The following is a 17,136-nucleotide window of genomic DNA, read 5'->3' as shown; positions in this document are numbered from 1 at the left end:
GGGCTGGAGCGGGCCGGGCGCGGCCCACAGGGCTGAAGTCAGCCTCCCGGCCCGGCTGCCTGCCGCCGGCCGCCCTTGGCGCCTCCGACCCCGCTCGGTTTGTCCGATATAACCGAGCCAGCTGCGGCCGGAGCGACGGGCTGTGCCACGGGCACCTCCTCCGTCTCCAGATGCCAGAGCGCAGCTGGGCAGGCGCGAGCAGGAGGAGCGGCGGTACCGCTCTGTAGTTTAAGAGCACACAGTATAAAAGAAGGAAAACTGACCGCTTATTTTCAGGAAGTTGCAGTACAACACAAAAATTCTTATGATGGGATGCTGGTGGTTTCCTGCCCCGGTATTTCAGTGATAGGCTCTGGACACACAGACACTTAAGACAACACTGGATGTAAATAAAACTGATTACAGGAGGCCCGAAGAGTCACTGGATGGCAGTAAACTCTTACCTGTCATATTGCTCACCTGCATGTACCATATACCACTTCCAAGCATGCTTTTAAATTTGTTTTTCAATGTTATTGTTAGCAGCGTGTTGGTACCAGGTAAGATACGTTTCCTCTCTCAAAGGATTAAAAGTACGCTAGTTACTGTGCTTGTCTTTTCTTGCACTTATAATTAAGTAATATAACGGAATTTAAAACAAACTTACTCATTCACAATTACGCAACTGCGTTACAGAAGCTTGGTAGGGACGAGGTGACGCAGAACAGCTTCTAGGTGTCCCTTTCCTCTTGGATACCTATTTCCCACCACACACAGGTTATTTCTTGGTGCTTAACTTTGTTTCTTGCATTTCCAGACAAAGCTTCCCTGTTCTGGCCAATATTAGGAGAGGCTGCATCTCGGGTGTTAACGGACGATGGCGCCAAATGGTGGGCGTGGGGCTGGGAGTGGCCTTGTGTGCAGTCCCAGTCGTGGAGGTGAGATACATACAGCACCCGCTCGTTAGAAACAGTTTAACATGCAAAACCACTTGCTAGAGATTTTACAAACTAGTACTTACCCTCAGAATTGTATTCTTTCTTGGGGTCAGGGGTGTTTAAACCACATAGTTAAGGCAGAGAAATGAAAACACAGTGTCTACCTTCAATAACACCTCGCAAAAACAGTTGCTTTACCATGGCAAAACAGCCGTGAGAATCAGGCTGTCCAGCCTTGTAACTAACAGTGCTGCTTTGTTTGTTATTTGTTATTAATAACATCCATATGAAAGTCAACATAAAGATTATCTGAACGTCTTGCCTTTCAGAAACAGGCCTCAGTTTCTCTCAGTAACGATGCCTTGATTAAAAGAGCAGTTTCCTTGGTCACAGACAGTACTTCTACACTCCTCTCCCAAACAACATACGCACTGATTGAAGCATTGACAGAGTATACAAAGGTAAGCTGAGAGATTACACGCTTTGCTAGCAAGTCAGTACTGGAAATAGTAAATTATTTGGCACTAAATACACCTGTTAAACCATACTTAAAATTGCCTTCATTTTTTTAATGAATTTTAAGAAAAGAGGTGTGAGGGTTTGAAGATGTCAGGTCCGTAGGAAGCAGTGGGGTAGGGCTCACTCTTCTACTACACCAAACACAGAAGTTATTTTTAGCTTTGTTAGATTGTTGCTTTGAATGTGAATTTAAGCCAAAATGACCCAAGTCTCAGAACTTGGGTTAAAGAACCTCGTAAGAGTTACTGGATGGCTGCATACTGAGTAAGTAGGATACACCACCGTGTATTCTTACGTATTTTATTTACCTTCTGTGCCCATTTCTAAGGCTGTGAACTTGAGTTTTATCAGAAGAATGGCGTGAGCCATATTTAAGTCTGAAACAACAAGATACAGTTTTAATTCTATAAATAAGTGCCAATTTGAGTAAAGTATTTGCATTCCAGTTTACTGCCTTATTACTGTGCAAGTATACAAAGAGGTGCTACCCACAGCGCTGCTGTAGGCAGACAGCAAATGCTGTCAGTGCCTCCAGAATTGCAGTGAACTTGAGAACAAAGCACCTTTAGAACTATTCAGCAATTTTGCTAATGAAAATCAGTTAACGCTGAGACATCAGTGATGTGTAGGTTGTCACCTAATTGTGTGAAATGCTTCCTTTGCAGGCAGTTTATACACTGGTGTCTCTCTACAAGCAATACTCAAACCTTCTTGGGAAAATGAATTCAGAAGAAGTGGATGCGGTCTGGCAGGTGGTAATAGGAGCCAGAGTTGATGTAAGCCATCATCTCCCTTCAGCCAGCAATCTGCCTCGTATAATTGCTCAGAAAGTTCTCCTCTTGCTTGCTCACTTTTTCACAAAGACACTGTTTGGAAGAGCATTCGGATACTGTTACATCGAGTTAAGTAATACTTTGTTTTACTCCTAGATGACAACAAAACAGCAGGAATATCTAAGGCTGGAATCCAGCTGGATGACAGCGCTAAGTCTTTCAGAGATGGCAGCAGAAGCTGCGTATCAATCAGGTAAACACAAGGAGAAATACGTAGCGTTTCTTTCCTCTAGCATTTAGGCAGTATTTATTGAATGAGAATGGAGTTGACAGAGACAGAGGACATAAATACATTTAACATGCCAATTTATAACCAGTGCCTGGTTTTTAGAGACAGTGAGAACTTACATTCTTTTACTGGCTATGAGTCAAGTAGAATTGTTCTGAGAACTAAGCCTAGAAACTTCACAGGTGGTTTAGGTTAAGACCAACCGTGAAAAAGAAATGTCTGAAGCAAGTGTTTAGTCATTTTTAAATGGAGCATTGAAACAGTTACGGGAGCTGCGGAAGTAAGGATCCAGCAGATCTCTCTAGGTGGATTCACTTTTATTGAAGAGTGAGAATATTTGCTTTTCACTCAGGAAGGATACTAACTTTAGTCTTTTCTCCCTGTATACACACTTCCACAAAACATGTAGAGAGACCTGATAGTTCCGAGATTGAGTTACGGGCTGACTTACAGTAAATCAGCAAAGTTACTGGAGTGGAGAAGGTGAAGGAAGTGGTGGGTATACAGGGACACTCCTAACTCTGTAAGTGCCTGAAGACACAGGATCTGTAGGAGTGTGGGAGGAGAAGGGTTTCTGAGTTCAGCAGTGCCACAGACATTCCTGCTGCTGGTAGGGGACAGGACAAGGACTGAAAGTTCCTGGCACACGGTGCCTGGGCTGGGCTCAGTTCTCAAACCCACTGGCACAAGCTGGTCACTGCTCAGACACTGGCTGGAACCCTCTTGGGTGGGAAGAATTCAAGGGGGGCAAAGTAGGCATATTGTCACTTAAGTTAAACGAACGGTAAATGCATTTAGCATTAATATAGCCCAAGAGCCACCAAAACACTTAGCAAAGCAGATTATAATTACAGATAATCCCTTCCTTAATTGCAGGGTTGCTGAGTGCTCCTCTAACCCAGCGTATTTAAACTGTTGTTTCTCAGGTGCAGACCAAGCCTCAGTGACAGCCCGCAGCCACATTCAGCTGGTGAAATCACAGGTGCAAGAAGTGCGACAGCTGTCCCAGAAAGCAGAGACCAAGTTGGCTGAAGCTCAAACAGAAGAGCTCATAAAAGCTCAAGGCGAGGAATCTTCACTGCCACAGGGTATTTTAGGAAGCAGAGAGGCAGGTGAGGACCCTTACCTTCGGGAGGACTGAAAAGGACTTCAGGTGTCACTGTAGAATACGTGAGGGTCAATCACAGATTCAAGGGTCCCAAACTTTTAAGTGTGGGATAGTGCAAAACTGCTGAAATAAGCCTATGATTCCATTTGTATCCCCCGAACAGGATTGCTTTACAATTCCAAATATCTGAAAGGCCTTGATCTTGTTTGTAACTTATCATGTTTGTCGTACTTACGGATTCAATTATTTAAATGTTTAACTATGCAAATGTGAAAACTGCTATCAAGGATAGCTTGTTAATTGTCTCTCTGCTGGGAGGGTCCTACCACGTGTTTGGTATGTTTGTGAGAGCTCTAACTTACAGACTAGGTATCAACCAAAGAGGTGTAGTTAAAAGTCACTATTTTTAACCTGTGAAGTAAGTGATATCTGTTAGGAGATACCTTTATTAAACTGTGCAAAAGCATCTGTTGTGGGTGTGCCCATTTGGTTAAGAGATTAAGCCCCGTTTTCTGTTTTAATTTTAAAAGTTTGTAAGAGAGCTGAGTCTGAAGACTTATTCGACTTAATTGCAAGCAGGGGAAACATCTGCTGTAGAGCTGAAAACTTACTCTGGAGTTACCCAGGTTCTTCTTAGTGAAGTTTTACAGTTCAGTACAGGAACCTCTGTCACCCAAGAGTCACCGCTTGTAACTCATCTGCCTTCCCCAGGAAGCAAAGGGAGATCTGATTTTCAAGATTTTTCAAGGTAGTTATAAACAAAGTTTTTGTGGCAACTGCTGTATACTTCTTTACAAAGCAATGAGCAAAAGCAAGTTTTGCACATTTGAACGCTTTCCAGCGCTAGTTCCAGGAAAATAATTCTCTCTTTTTGCAAGCTTAGTGTTTCACTGTAGACTTCAAAACCACAGGTGTCTTTCACCGTGTTCATTTTCTAACTTGACAGGTTAATGTGAAATTTGCAATATTAACTGTAGAGACAATGTAAACTTAAGCTGACATTGCTCTGTAGAACAGCATCTGCTAGAACTTTATCACTGCTGATTTGAGCCGGTTAATCCCTATTCATCAGGTTTTGTAAGAAAACACACATTAATCATAGGTTTTTCACCACAAATTAGCATCTGATGCACTACATCTGTGCCGAGGTTGCTGTTACTAAACTGAGTTGTGCTTGACTAGGAATTTTTTTCAGCTGTAGCATAAGCCCTTCTATCGACGTCTCATTTTGCCAGTCTTTTGAACAAATGCCATCTCAGCTGCACAGTGCTGTACAGTTATGATTAAATAGTAAAGGAATTAACAGACCACCTTTCCTTGCTCCTGCTCCTTGCTGGGTGCTGCTGTATCCAAGAAGGATGGCACAGTGCAGAATTCGAGCTCGCAGGAATGTGCCAGTAGTCAGGAGGTCCCAAACGCAGCATCAGGAAATAAACCACCATCGTGAGAGGATTATTTGCAGCAGTGGCACAACCACGCCCTCAAGATTCAAATGCAACTTCAGGTCGGCCTCCAACCGCAACTGCTCTGATTTGTTACGTGCTGCGGTTTAAGAACATCTGCCAAACCACTGACCCAAATGCACATACAGGTTGTGTTCCTTTCAGGATGCCATAACAACTCTACTCAGATGTTTGCATGGCAGAGATGCGGCTTAAGACAGATGAGCACTGTTACAGGAGTCTGCAAAGGAACTCATGCTTTCAGAGCCTGCTCCCCCTTGTTGCCCTGCTTCTCATTTCCCTGTCCACCCTGCTCTTACTTTGCAAGACGGGGCTGTACCCCCACACTTCCAACCTTCAGACATGACAGGAACCAACCAGTCAGCTCAGACAAGTCAAAATGGGAGCGAAGAGCATGACTGGCTCCATATCGCCTCCAAAATAGAGTGGATAAGAGCCCCACACCTTTATTAGGAAATGAGAGTTGCCTGTTGGGGGTTAGCCCATACACCTAAGCCCACAACAGACATGACATCACGCTCTACATTATGTTACTGAGTTTGCATTTGGAATCATCTAGTGGATCAGAAAAATGCTGCCACAGCAGTTCACAGGGTACCATGGTACCCGCGCTGACCAGTCTCTTCTCTAGAACAAGCAGCGGTGCCCAGAGAACAGTGCCCAGAAATGAGGTTTTGCTGCTGATACTCAGGTTGTTTACAAACCCAGCCTAGCTGAAACTAGGTGTAGACAGTTTCTCAGGTACAGCTAATTAATCCCTGTTGGGGCTGCAGTGAGAAGACACAGCAGCAGCTTGTACGAGACCACACTGAGGATGGGCACACACAGGCTCACCCTTGGAAGAGCAATTTTTGTAAACACTGACTCGCATCTGGTGCGGAAACAGCTTGTGTGAGAGTGGCAACTCCCACCGTAAGAGCCTGGGTCGTGCTGGGGGGCTAAGCTAGAGCTACACCGGGAGCTTTAGAAAGCCAAGGCGGTGAGAGACAGGATCAAACGAGGAGTGGCCTGAGGTACAGCACTGCACCGCCCCGCAGGACAGCCAGCCTGCCCTGAGAGCTCGTCACATCTCCGGGCTCGGGATGGCCTCGGGCTCCCTGCAGTAGAAGCAAGGATCTTCCTGGGCACCTCTGAAAGCTCCAGCTCACATCTGATGAGCAGTGAACGCTCGGCAGCTGGCACTAGGGACAGCAGTGACAACAGCACAACACTAATTGCTCTGATTTCTGTAATCACATACTTTTCTCTACCCGCTACTTTTCCCTAAAGCTTCCAGGCTGCTTCCTGCTTAAACACAGCACAGCAGCTGCTGATCTAGCAGCAAGACAGCCTGAAGCTGATGAGCTGCATAAAAGTATCACCAAATCTTAAATTTCATATTTCTCTTTTCTCAAATCAGCAGTTCTAGCGCACTCACAGATTAATTGCTTCTGTATCAATCCATCCTGGCTGGACAGGGGCAGAGAACGGCAGCTGCTCGCAGTAAAGGAAACGGCAGGTATCCAATTCCACCTAACTTTGTCCTCTTTAATACTAACGACTCCTTAATGCAAACACCCAGCACCAAATCTCATCCTTCTCTGGCTTTTAGTGCTCTTAGTTTTCAGGAGACTCGAGAATACTCCTCTGAAAACATTTTTCAAAACTGTATTTTATTTATAACCAACATTACAACAACAATGAAAAACCCAAACACCTCCCACACGACATGAGAAGCTACAGCCACCATTAACTACCACTCTGATTATTTAAGACATACTGCTCCTCTCAAACCCAGTCAGAAACTGTTTGTGCAAAAACTTCCAGTGCAAGTAAACATGTAATGAACTTTTGTAAAATCCAAAGGGCTTGAGCTGGAGCCCAGTCCGGATCATCATGCTGTGTTAAGGCAATACGGTTTGAGGCGTTATTTTTTTTTCCCCCCGCTCCACTCCCTTTCTCCACTGTCCAGTCAGACCTGTTGGGATTGCTGACCTGGGGCAGCAGAGCTGTGCTGCAGTGGACCCAGCAGCACACGCTGGCCTTTCTTTCACCCCTTCAAGTAATCGCAATGCTCTGTCACTCGTTAGCCATCAGCAGCTTTCCTACACGAGACTGACTGTGGCTGGCAGTCAGAACCCACCTCGGTGTGGCGGAGCCTCCATAGCAAGTGGCCCCTCGCCCACGTCGCTGTGGCGGTTGTGACTTCCTCTGGCTCCAGCCTGGCCGGGAGGAACCGAGCCAAGTCCCCTGTGCTGTGTCTCACCGGGCTACCAGCCCCATGGCAATTCAACTGCTTCAGTAACCTGCCAACAGAAGACTTATTGCAAAACAAACCCCGAGGGCTCAAGTCTAGTCTGTTAGTAGAGGACACGTTTTTACCACAACCTGATTTTTAGTTTAAGTACCCTGCATCTGTCACCAGTCACAATCCAGCTGTGCTCATCAGTAGGTTCTTTGCCAGCCCCTTCCGTAGCTGTGCGTTACCGACACCGCACACCTGATGCTGTCATCCCTTACCAGCGTCCACATGATCCACATCTCGGTCGGGTTTAGTTTGTGCACAATCATCAGCTCTTTGTACAAGCAAGGATCAAAAGAATTGAAAGGCCTCTGGATCCCAAAAGTTTTAAAGCCAGCGTGGTTCTTTGGGGTCACTGCCATCTTTGCCAGACACATTCCCACAAAGACATCATCTATTGGGAAGAGCTCCATGTCCTCTGCGGTGCTCTGGAGGCGGCGCACTGTCTTTCTAGACATCACGTAGCCCCCTCCACCCGCATAGAGGGGATAGAAGGAGGCTCTGTACATCGACTCTGGAATAAAGTATTTGACCTTGGTGTTCCTGATGGGCCGGGCATTGGTGATCACATCCCCAACAAAGAGATCCTGTTCAGGGTCCAGTTCTTGGAGGAACTCAACAATGTTGTAAGTGTTGATAAAGACATCGTCATCGCCCTTCAGCACAAACCTGGCGTGCAGGCAGTCCTCCATGAACCAGCGGAGGAAATGCAGCTCCTTGAGGGTCAAGTTGAAGAAGTTGTCAACAAAATCCCACTGCAAGATGTCATCAAACTCCTGGCTCTCGTAAGCCAGCAGCTGGTGAAGAGACTGTACCTGGATTTTGGCCTCCGAGCGCCCCAGAAGGAACACCAGCCTGATGTGCTTGCCACGGATGGAGCCCTCCTTCCCCCACGTGTTCCTGATTGCCACCCGCCGGTCTACGTTGATCGGGGAAGACTTGATCACCAGCAAGAGGAACGTCTCTTTGCTACACCTGGAAGGCTTCAGCAGGACTGAGAAGTTCCGGCAGTGCTTGTATGTTAAGAAGACACGGTGAAGCTCTGGGAGGGTGAGAGAAGAATTGGCAAGGGTCAAGTTTGGCAAACACTTGGTGGGTTCAGCATTGTCCAGATCCAAAGACTTCGGTTTGTGCTTCGCTACATCCGCGTTCTGGTGTGTGGACGACGCTGCCAGCTTTGCCTCTTTCTTCATGTAAAAAACCCACGCCAGCAGCATGACGGAAAAGGCATAAAGTGCGAGGTTTTTAATCCTGGGATACATGGCAGCCCGCGGCGCGCTGCCCAGCCCTGTGCCCTCGGAGGAAGACAAGCCGTCTGGGAGTTAGACCTGCGCTCTTACACTTTCCACTCGCGGCGCTCCCACGCCCACCGTCGCGCAGGCACCGCACCCCACACTGCACACCCCACCCTGCAGACCCCACCCTGCAGACCCCACACCAGCCCAGCAGCAGCCCCAGGCGACCACAGGCCCCGTGGCATCTCCCAGCTCTGGCGATTCAGCTGAACCAGCATCCCCGCAGCGTCCCCGGGGGTTTTATTTCCCACTCACTCTTTTGGTACAGACACATTACTGAGTGCTCCCCACCGCCGCCGCCACGCTCTCCTGGCTCTGGGTACCCGCTGCCTGGGGCCACCGAAGCAGCTGCATCTGGAACTGAACCGTCAGCGGCACCAGCTGGAGCCCTCGACCCTCCTCCAGTTCAGCAGAATCTTTGTTTTTAATCTTTCCTGTGGAAAGAAGTAAATCTGTCACTGTCTTGACGGAGTAAATTACCTTACAAGCAGCAGTGTGCAGGGGGGGAATGCCCACTGTGTCAGCACTGACTTCCGGGCCTTGAGGGAAAACCTATTTGAATATGATTTTGGGTAAAAAAAAAATCCCAAAATCATCTTTAAGCAGGCAGCCGATCTGGATGCAATCTTGTTTTTTTGCTGTTAAATTCCCCTATAATTCCTAAGAAAAAAAGAAAGATGCAGAAATAAATCATTTCAAGGATCCTGGAAAATCAAGTGTGGGGTAAAATGAGACCTACGTGAGCCTACTTCCGAAGACATCCTTCAATGTCTGGGCAAATTGTTTGCTCGAGACAAAGCTTGCTGCCTTTCCTCTTTTGAGCTGTCTGGAAGGGATCCCAATTCCTCTGAGAGGACTTATTATTTGTGTGCATTTGCCGACTGAGGGATGCAAATCAGCCTCAGCTCCCGGCTCTGGGAGTCCCTACGCAGCCTCGCTGGACGCGCGAGGGCCGGGAGCCGTTCCCGTGCCACTGCTGCAGCTCCACGGTGAGACGTGGCACCCGGGTGATGAGCAAGCGCCCAACGACCACGGGGTAGTTCGGTGACTCACGGGGCTCGCAGACACTGCCTGCAGCAGCACTTGAGCAGCCCCCCCCGCGCTGTGTCTGCAATCGGGGTGTATTTGTGAGTCACAGCGGAGCGCACGGCCACGGGACGCTGCCAGCACTGGGTGTAGCAAGCTGTGGGGGCAGCTGATTTTTAGGCACTTTCTGAAATCCGCACTCAGTGGCCTCCTTAGCTGTGCAGCCAGCCGGCCTCCACCTGCACGACCGTAAGAGCACACCAAATTAAGCACCAGTCTCTCATCACTCTGGGTTTCCTGCATCAGCAGCGGTTTTCTGTGCATGCAGCACCATCTCCGGCCACACAAACCCCAGCAGAAAGGGCTCGTTCTTGGTCCAGCTGAAGGGAAGCTCCTCCTGCACATGCACTGATCACAGGCACTGCCGGGGAAGGAAGTAAAAAACCGGCACTGCCGAACTTCAGTTCTTTCGACAGCAGCTCTGTGCTTCAGCAGCAGTCTGAGCATGGATTGCAAATACACAGCTTCTCGTGGGGAACAATCATTCAAGGAGGTTTTGCTTCTTTTCAGGTAGCTGGGAAGGCCGTCAGGCTTCCCTGAGTGCAGACACAGCCTAGGACTGCAGGGCTCTTAGATCCTCCTCAAGGACAGGGATCTTGCCATGGGTGATGGGGCATGGAGAAGCAGCCCAGAGCTCTTGGGGAAGGGGGTTAATTGCACGCTTAAATTATTCACTAATTCTAATGCCGGAGCAGGGACACAAGGCTCATTTGGTAGCTCTGAGCAGCACTGAGGAGATCCGGCCTGCTCTGTGCTCTCCTTGACCCATGAGTAGTTTGTCAGCATCATCCTGTCACCCCTTCCCTCCCCCACTTCCTCCTGCTCTTGCACTATCCCTCTGATGAGCTGGCACTGCAATTTTTGTAGTCAAAACAAGATTGCTGGGAAAATAACCTGCAAGAGGCGGAGTGGGGTTTGTCTCCAGCGGATTAAGCAATGCTGCTGGCTGAGCAGACTGTGAGCTCTGCACAGGGGGTCACCCGTCAGGGGTTGGGGGGGTCCTCTTCATGGGTGACAGAAGATCGGGAGCTGTTCCCAGCCCTGCCATGGGCTGGCTGGGACACCTGGGGCACCCTGTGCATCTCATCTCTAATCTAGAAGGAATAATCCCCTCCGCAAAGCGCTCGGAGATGTGAGTTGGAAATGGACGAGGACCTCATTATGCATCCCAGACAGCACTCCCCGCAGCTGCCCACGCCACCGGCCACAGTTGGCAGCCGACACAGTGAGCAGCCCATCTCTCACCCAGAACCCTGCTTTGCCCTTCTCCCCTGGCACGCAGAGCTGGTAGGTGTGTGTGTCGCTCCTGGGACAGCCGGCAGCCCACCCTCAGTGCTCATCCAGACACCGATTCAACAAGGTGCGCGGGTGCGTGTCTGCCCTCGCAGCCCCCGCAGTCAATGGGTGTATTCAGAGCCCGAAGCTCAGGATGTGAGTAAGCGCCCTGCTCGGCAGAGCTGGCAGAGCTGGCAGCGCCCTGCGGCCGCCTGGGGCCGGGCACCGCTGCTGTTTGCTCTCGCACACGCCACCCTCCACTCAGCCAGCTCCAGTCTCAGTCACCTTTGGCAGGCACCGCGGTTTTCTGCTCGGCCTGACTTTCCCTCTCTGCTTTTGGTTTTCTGCTCTTCTCTTTGCCTTCTTTCCTGTCCTGTGGAGAGGGATGTTTCCACAGCGTGTTGAAATACACTGTCTGCATTCAGTCCTGTGACAGCCACCACCATCTGGGGTCTGTCACTGGGATTTAAAGGGCAAAGGAAAGGGGTGAGGGAAAGCAGGAGCGCAGTGGCAGGGCTGCTCAGAGAAGAGAATCCAGGAAACAGAAAGTGTGGGTACAGCCGGTGCATGTTGTCATGCCAAGAGAGAGAGCATCAGAGAAAGCACGAGTGGTTGCTTTCATAGACTCAGATGGAAAAATAAACTCATCTGTTTTCTTAATCTTGACCTATAAAAAGTAGCAGTACTCATTGCTAATATCAACATTAAACAGCGATACCAGCAGTGATGGACGGTGCTTAGGCAGGATTATTTCAGCCCCATTTTATGGCAAGGAGAACTGAGGGATGGACAGGAGGGATGCCTTGGCCAGCTGCGGGGCAGGACGTGCTGAAGCCCATCCCTGGCAGCCCTGCCTCACCGCCCTGCCCCGGGACACGCTGCTTACCGTCTCCTCCAGGCTTGGTGGCTGCAGAGGCTGCTCAGTGATCAGGACCCCAAAGTCACACACAGTTGCCACCAGGTCCTCAGTGGCCAGCAAGGCCTCCAGGGCCACCCTCCCGGTGCCCAGCGTCCTCCGAATGGGAGGGTCACTGCGGAGTTCACGTGGCTTCTCCTTTTTCTGCTTGACCCTGGGTACAGGAACCTGCAGGGCAGCAGCACGGGGACAAGCCTCAGCAGAGGGCTGGGGGCCCTTTCTCAGACAGCAAGCAACCCTGACCCAGCCCCTTGCCCACTGCTGCATCCAGACTGAGATGGGTGTAAAACCACTGCTGCCTTCTTCCCATAGCGAGGGGGGACTTTGTCGAGAGGTCTGGGATGGAGGAGGGGATCTCTGACACACCAAACTGGCCCAGGGGAAGGGCCCTCATTCCCTCATCATAATTTTTGCAGCTCAGATGGTGTTTGGACATTGTTCTCTCCCAGCATCCTACCTTGGCACCATCCTTCTGCAGCCTCTGTCTTGCCTTGTCCTTCATGACTCTATTTTCTTCTGGACCAGCACCGACAGGCCAGGAGAGCACCTGCCCGGAGAGAGGAGCTGGTGCTGCAGGGGCTGGGACACCTGAGGACCCAGGTCACCGCCATCGCAGGCTGCCTCCCCGAGGGAACACAACACCACTGCTGGGCCTCCCAGCAGCTCCTTCCCCTTTCATCCAGCTCTGCCACACACTCACCTTCTCTTCCACGACCGAGATGGTTGTTCCAGACATCAGGTAGGACTTCAGCCCCACTAAGTCCTTGGCAGTGTGCTCCCTCCTGTAGCTGCAGTCGATGGTGTCTGCCCAGGGCTTCGTGGGGGTGACAAACACCTTTGCTGTGCAGGGACACAAAAAAACTCTAAGGAGAGAGCTCTCCTTCCCAAGGACAGGAAGGACTCCTGGGACACAAGCAATGCCAATTCATTTTCTATCCATCTCAGTAACAGCCCAGCTTCAGCCAAGGCTGTGAGGGATGTCCGGATGCCATCACGTGCCAGGAAGAGCCGTAAACCTGCCCTGAGCACTGGAGCAGGGGATTTATGATTCCTCATTACCAGAGTGAGCCTTGGGCTCCTCCATGGCTGCAGGCTCCTGCTGGCCCTTTGTTTCTCTCACGTCCTGAGCAGATCTGTCCACATCCAGGGCGGCCACCACGGGATCCTGATGGATTTCTGTTACCTGGAACAGAGAGGGATGTCTTGGCACGGCCTATCTGGATGTGTTTGAGTCAGGACAAGGAGGCAGAGCTGCCTCCGAAATTCCATTCCCCAGCCCACCCTTATCACGGTAAGAAGGGGCACCAGTGCCAGGACAGGGTCTGTCGCAGTCAGCATAAGGGGGCTGTGAAGGCACTTCCACGTGCAGAGCAGCCCTGGGCACCCTGAGAGGGACGGGGAACGTGGGCAGCAGGGACTTGTCCTGCCAGATATGGCCACACGTGAATTCTGTCCCCAGTACTGCTGCTGCTGCCCACACCAGATTCATCACAAACGGTCTCTCTCTGCAGCTTGGAGGTGAAGTCCCCCTTGCTGTCACCTGCTTGTTGCTTTCAGGACTTCAGTTAAGCACAAACCTCAGTGCTGCTACCGTCCTTGATCTCCTCTCCCTCCACAAACTCATACGTCACACAGTAGCTGTAGGTGATCACCGGAGCCTGAGAGCCAACCTCCAGCTGCTGAAGAGCTCTGGGATCGGGGACTCCCTTGATTTCCCCAACACTCACAACCACTCGTGCTTCGCTCCTCCTGATCAGCTCTGAAAGACAAGCCGCAGCTGCTTCCAGAGGGAGGAAGGCACAGAGCAAGAGGAAACCTCCAAAACGCCGTGTCCTGCCCCCTGGCATCCCTCCCTGCCAGGCTGTGCTAACGCTGTGACAAGCCACTGCCACATGGGGTCACTCCAAAGCCATGCAAACATCTCCTGGCTTGGTTGCTTTGCCTCCCTAGTTAACGTTTTAGACTCCAAAGAGCACATGCAGCGCATGAACTCATTGAGTAGGGGCCATCCAGAGGGGCTTCCCACCCCCGGGTGTCCCCAGCCCCCTGCTCTTGTCCCAGTCGGGGACGTGCCACGCTGCAGAGGTGGCACCGCTTCGTGCAGACAGTGCAGCACCCGTGAGCGTCTTCCCCAGCGGAGATGTTCCTCTTTCAGCAGCTAAAGAGGAAAATGCACCATCTGAAACCAGACAGTGTCTAGGAAGCAAAGATGGGGGCAGGCCATGACACTGAGGCAGTGGCAGGACTAGGTTGCTCTTGCAATCTTTGGACCTGACTAAGGCTAAAACGACCTCGATGCTGCAGGGTCCTCTGCCTGTCTCCCCACGTGTACTAGTGGGGTAAAAAGACACAGAGGAAGATCTCCATTTGAGGAGAGGCAGGAAGGATGTCAATACTGGATCCAAGTTTGCCCTGAGGACTCCTAGCTCAACCACAATGAAACCACCCCCGGGGTCAGCACATCCAGGTCCAAAGGCAAAGGCTCACCTGGCTGCCTCGCCAGAGCGTGGAACTGGTGCCTCTCCTGAGGCCCTATGCGGATATCATCGAGGATGCAGAGCTTGGGCAGGCTGTCCACCAGGAAGCCTCTGTAAGCAGGAATGAGAGCCAGCGGGTTCCCCTGGAGCACCAGGACACGGAGCTTCTGCAAACTGGACAGTTGGGAGACCAGCCCCAGCAGATCCGTGAAGTTGTTAAAGCTTAGATCAAGGGAGACAAGATTTGGCCTAAGGAGAGAACCCAGAGAAGAAGATTTGGCAAATAACATCCATCTGAGGATAGAGAACTACTGCCCTGGATCAAAAAAAAAGAAATAAAATTTGTGTTTCCCCAGCACAAAATGGGTCAAACTGGGTACAATCTCAAGAGGCTAATACGAAATTCCTGAGCCATATGGTCCATTGCAGTCTTCCCCACAACTCAAACCCCTGTTTCTTTAGCATCCATTAGCCACCCCACTGCGTCATTCAGAGATGCAGCCTAAGCTTTAGCTCCTTCCCAGCACAGACTCCCAGCAGGGGCTTTGGGAAGAGCATGGAAGAAGGAAGCTGCCCAGGGACATGGGAACTGCGGTGGGCAGGGTGTCAAGGCAGTTCCCCAGGTGATCGCCCCCTCCCACACCTTGGCCACAGGCCAAGACACCCTCTAAGCATGAGACAGAAGACAGCAAACAAGAGATAGAGCGCTCTGCACAGGCGCTGGACACAGAGCAAAGAAACAACTCTGCCGAAGGGCTGTAATTTCCTAACGTGGGCCATCCTGATGGCTTGAGGTCGCCTGCTCACATCTGCCCCCTCTCCCTTTCGGGAGCCCACATTCATCCCGTGGCGTTACCAGAAGTTTGCAGTGAGGTACTCGTCCTGCAAAGGGCCACACAGCCTGTTGTATCCCAGCCCCAAGTGCTGCAGCTCCGGAGGAGGCTGAGCGCACAGGTCCTGCAGATCAGCCACAGCGTTGCAGCAGAGCTCCAGGACCTGCCCGGACAGAGGGAACAACAAACACCCTTTGCAACGAGGCACTGCTGTGCTGACACCCCTTCGAGCTGCTCGGCTCGCCCAGCGCTCCCAGACGGGGCGTCCTGCCCCGTCCCGCCGTTGCAAGGCACCGCTCACGCACCTTCAGCGTCCGGGGCAGGTTGACTGAACTTATCCTGCTGATGTAGTTGGCACTGAGGATGAGCTCCTCCAGCTGCTCCAGCTGCAACAGACCCTCATCGACCTCCTCCACCTGCAAAGAGACAGGTTTGGCCAACGTGTCTCCAAGCCACCTCATGGCCACGGTTGACACAAACATGTGTGGATCCATGTGACATACGTGTAACACGGATCAGCGCGACACGCTGGGTGGGTTGGCCAGTAGCTCCACCCCAGCTGCAATAGTGGGAGCTGGGAAGACCCTGAGATGGGGAAGGTGTCCTTTTCCCAGGATATTTTCCCTCCCAGCAGGAAGACGTGGGTAGCTTTACAGGCACCGGCAGCTGCACTTACACCCTTGCCAACGATCCGCAGGGACCGGAGGACCTGGAAGATGCTGGAGCCGCGGACGAGCTCAGGCGCCAGCACGGCCATTTCCCGCAGGTGCTGGTCCTGGGGGCTGCAGGCTGGCAGCAGGGCCCAGGGGCTGTGCGGGTCCCTCAGCAGCTCCATCCGCGCCTCGGGGCTCTCCTGGCCCAGCAGCACGGCCTCCTCCTGCTCCGCTGGGTCTGCCCCCAGCCCTGGCCGGCCTCTGCGGCGGCTCCTGCCTGCATGGAAGCGGGACTTGTTCTGCAGAGGAGAGGGAAGCAGCAGTGACAGCCCTGCAGACCCCCCGCCACGCCCCATGGCTGTGCCCCCCCGACCCCTTACCCAGCTGCCGAGGCCGCAGGGGAAGTCCTGCAGACCCAGGTGCTGCAGGTGCTCCCGAAGAGCAGCTGAGACGCTGCAGCGGGCGGGTGCTGCCATCCAGCCCCAGGCAGGCAGGCAATTCCCTGCCTCAGTGGCAGCGTCCCCGTCGCTAGGAGATGGTGTGGACGCGGATGCCATGGGGACCAGGGACCAAACTCTGCAAGCCAGGCCCCAGGGCGAGCCTGGGACAGCACCGAGCTCCCCAGGCTGGGTATAAATCCCTGGTTTTCTGGATCTCCCCCTGGGGTTCTGGGGGCTGCTCCCCACCAGGGAAAGAGTGGGTGGCCTCGCGCAGCATTTGCAGTGTCAGCCCTGTCCCCTGGCCAAGGACCTGTGGCATGGCATTTGCCATTTCACTTATCTACATCCTGAGTGTCACTCAAGTTTCAAGGAGGAAGCAGTCAGGTTCTGACTTAGCTGCACTGCTGTTCACTCACTGCTGTCACAGCAGCCCAAGGCCATCGGAAAACAAAGTTCACAGCTAAAAATACCAGCTCCTACACTTGGAAAAAGTAGATGAGCCCCAGGAACAAAAGCCACAGCTCTGTCTCAGGTCAGACTCAGGTCTCCGTGCTCTGAGGTTTATTTGCTTTTTCCAGCAATAGGTATTGAGGCAATGGCTACAAATTCCATTTTAAGGAGCCTACAGAGAAGCCTGTGTCCACAAAACGTCACCAAATGAATTGCAGATGCTCCGTGGCATCTGGTGGTTACGTGGTGGAAAGCTGAACTTCCACTCAGGTTGGGTTTTACAGGACAGATGCCGATCTGCTCCCTTATCAGCTCAGCAGCTTATCACAGCTGTCTACAGATCAGAAAGGATGTGCAGAGC

General features: G+C 51.6%; 3 protein-coding genes across 5 annotated transcripts; 1 reads left to right on the top strand and 2 right to left on the bottom strand.

Moving 5' to 3' along the window:
- Positions 1–509: 509 nt before the first annotated feature.
- DIABLO (diablo IAP-binding mitochondrial protein) lies at positions 510–4,072 on the top strand. The gene is made up of 6 exons (XM_026859974.1): positions 510–539; positions 687–917; positions 1,247–1,378; positions 2,102–2,212; positions 2,366–2,462; positions 3,425–4,072. The coding sequence occupies exons 1-6, from the start codon at positions 510–512 to the stop codon at positions 3,637–3,639; spliced, it is 816 nt and encodes a 271-aa protein (XP_026715775.1). The 3' UTR covers positions 3,640–4,072.
- Positions 4,073–6,737: 2,665 nt separating this feature from the next.
- Positions 6,738–9,275, bottom strand: B3GNT4 (UDP-GlcNAc:betaGal beta-1,3-N-acetylglucosaminyltransferase 4). Of its 2 annotated transcripts, none has more exons than XM_026860073.1 (2): positions 8,969–9,275; positions 6,738–8,638 (listed from the first exon to the last, which is right to left on the bottom strand). In XM_026860073.1, exons 1-2 carry the CDS (start codon positions 8,997–8,999, stop codon positions 7,494–7,496), a joined length of 1,176 nt encoding a protein of 391 aa, XP_026715874.1. In that variant the 5' UTR covers positions 9,000–9,275; the 3' UTR covers positions 6,738–7,493. The 2 variants fall into 2 exon arrangements, with proteins under 2 accessions (XP_026715874.1, XP_026715875.1); XM_026860074.1 differs by having other exon boundaries at positions 8,901–9,003.
- Positions 9,000–16,261, bottom strand: LRRC43 (leucine rich repeat containing 43). 2 transcript variants are annotated; one of them, XM_026860071.1, is made up of 10 exons: positions 15,909–16,261; positions 15,538–15,648; positions 15,256–15,395; positions 14,410–14,648; positions 13,500–13,681; positions 12,982–13,105; positions 12,623–12,762; positions 12,380–12,469; positions 11,893–12,090; positions 9,000–9,079 (listed from the first exon to the last, which is right to left on the bottom strand). In XM_026860071.1, exons 1-10 carry the CDS (start codon positions 16,239–16,241, stop codon positions 9,014–9,016), a joined length of 1,623 nt encoding a protein of 540 aa, XP_026715872.1. In that variant the 5' UTR covers positions 16,242–16,261; the 3' UTR covers positions 9,000–9,013. The 2 variants fall into 2 exon arrangements, with proteins under 2 accessions (XP_026715872.1, XP_026715873.1); XM_026860072.1 differs by lacking the exon at positions 9,000–9,079 and adding an exon at positions 11,367–11,465.
- Positions 16,262–17,136: the final 875 nt, after the last annotated feature.

Source organism: Athene cunicularia (assembly GCF_003259725.1).
Source record: "Athene cunicularia isolate RWA chromosome 15 unlocalized genomic scaffold, athCun1 chr15_part1, whole genome shotgun sequence".
NCBI classification, from domain to species: Eukaryota; Metazoa; Chordata; class Aves; order Strigiformes; family Strigidae; genus Athene; species Athene cunicularia.
The sequence above is the reverse complement of the archived record's forward strand: the minus strand, read 5'-3'. Positions and strand labels throughout refer to the sequence as shown.

What these genes read in the sequence shown, in the direction of transcription:
- DIABLO (XM_026859974.1), top strand. Translation starts at nt 510, where the DNA reads ATGTTATTGTTAGCAGCGTGTTGGTACCAG. An exon ending in TAATAGGAGCCAGAGTTGAT is followed by an intron (nt 2,213 to 2,365) that starts GTAAGCCATCAT and finishes TTTTACTCCTAG; the next exon opens with ATGACAACAAAACAGCAGGA. An exon ending in AGAAGCTGCGTATCAATCAG is followed by an intron (nt 2,463 to 3,424) that starts GTAAACACAAGG and finishes GTTGTTTCTCAG; the next exon opens with GTGCAGACCAAGCCTCAGTG.
- B3GNT4 (XM_026860073.1), bottom strand. Translation starts at nt 8,999, where the DNA reads ATGCAGCTGCTTCGGTGGCCCCAGGCAGCGG. An exon ending in TCGGTGGCCCCAGGCAGCGG is followed by an intron (nt 8,639 to 8,968) that starts GTACCCAGAGCC and finishes CCGAGGGCACAG; the next exon opens with GGCTGGGCAGCGCGCCGCGG.
- LRRC43 (XM_026860071.1), bottom strand. Translation starts at nt 16,241, where the DNA reads ATGGGGCGTGGCGGGGGGTCTGCAGGGCTGTCACTGCTGCTTCCCTCT. An exon ending in GGAGCCCAAGGCTCACTCTG is followed by an intron (nt 12,763 to 12,981) that starts GTAATGAGGAAT and finishes GTCCCTGCACAG; the next exon opens with CAAAGGTGTTTGTCACCCCC. An exon ending in TGCAGAAGGATGGTGCCAAG is followed by an intron (nt 12,091 to 12,379) that starts GTAGGATGCTGG and finishes GCTGCCCTGCAG; the next exon opens with GTTCCTGTACCCAGGGTCAA.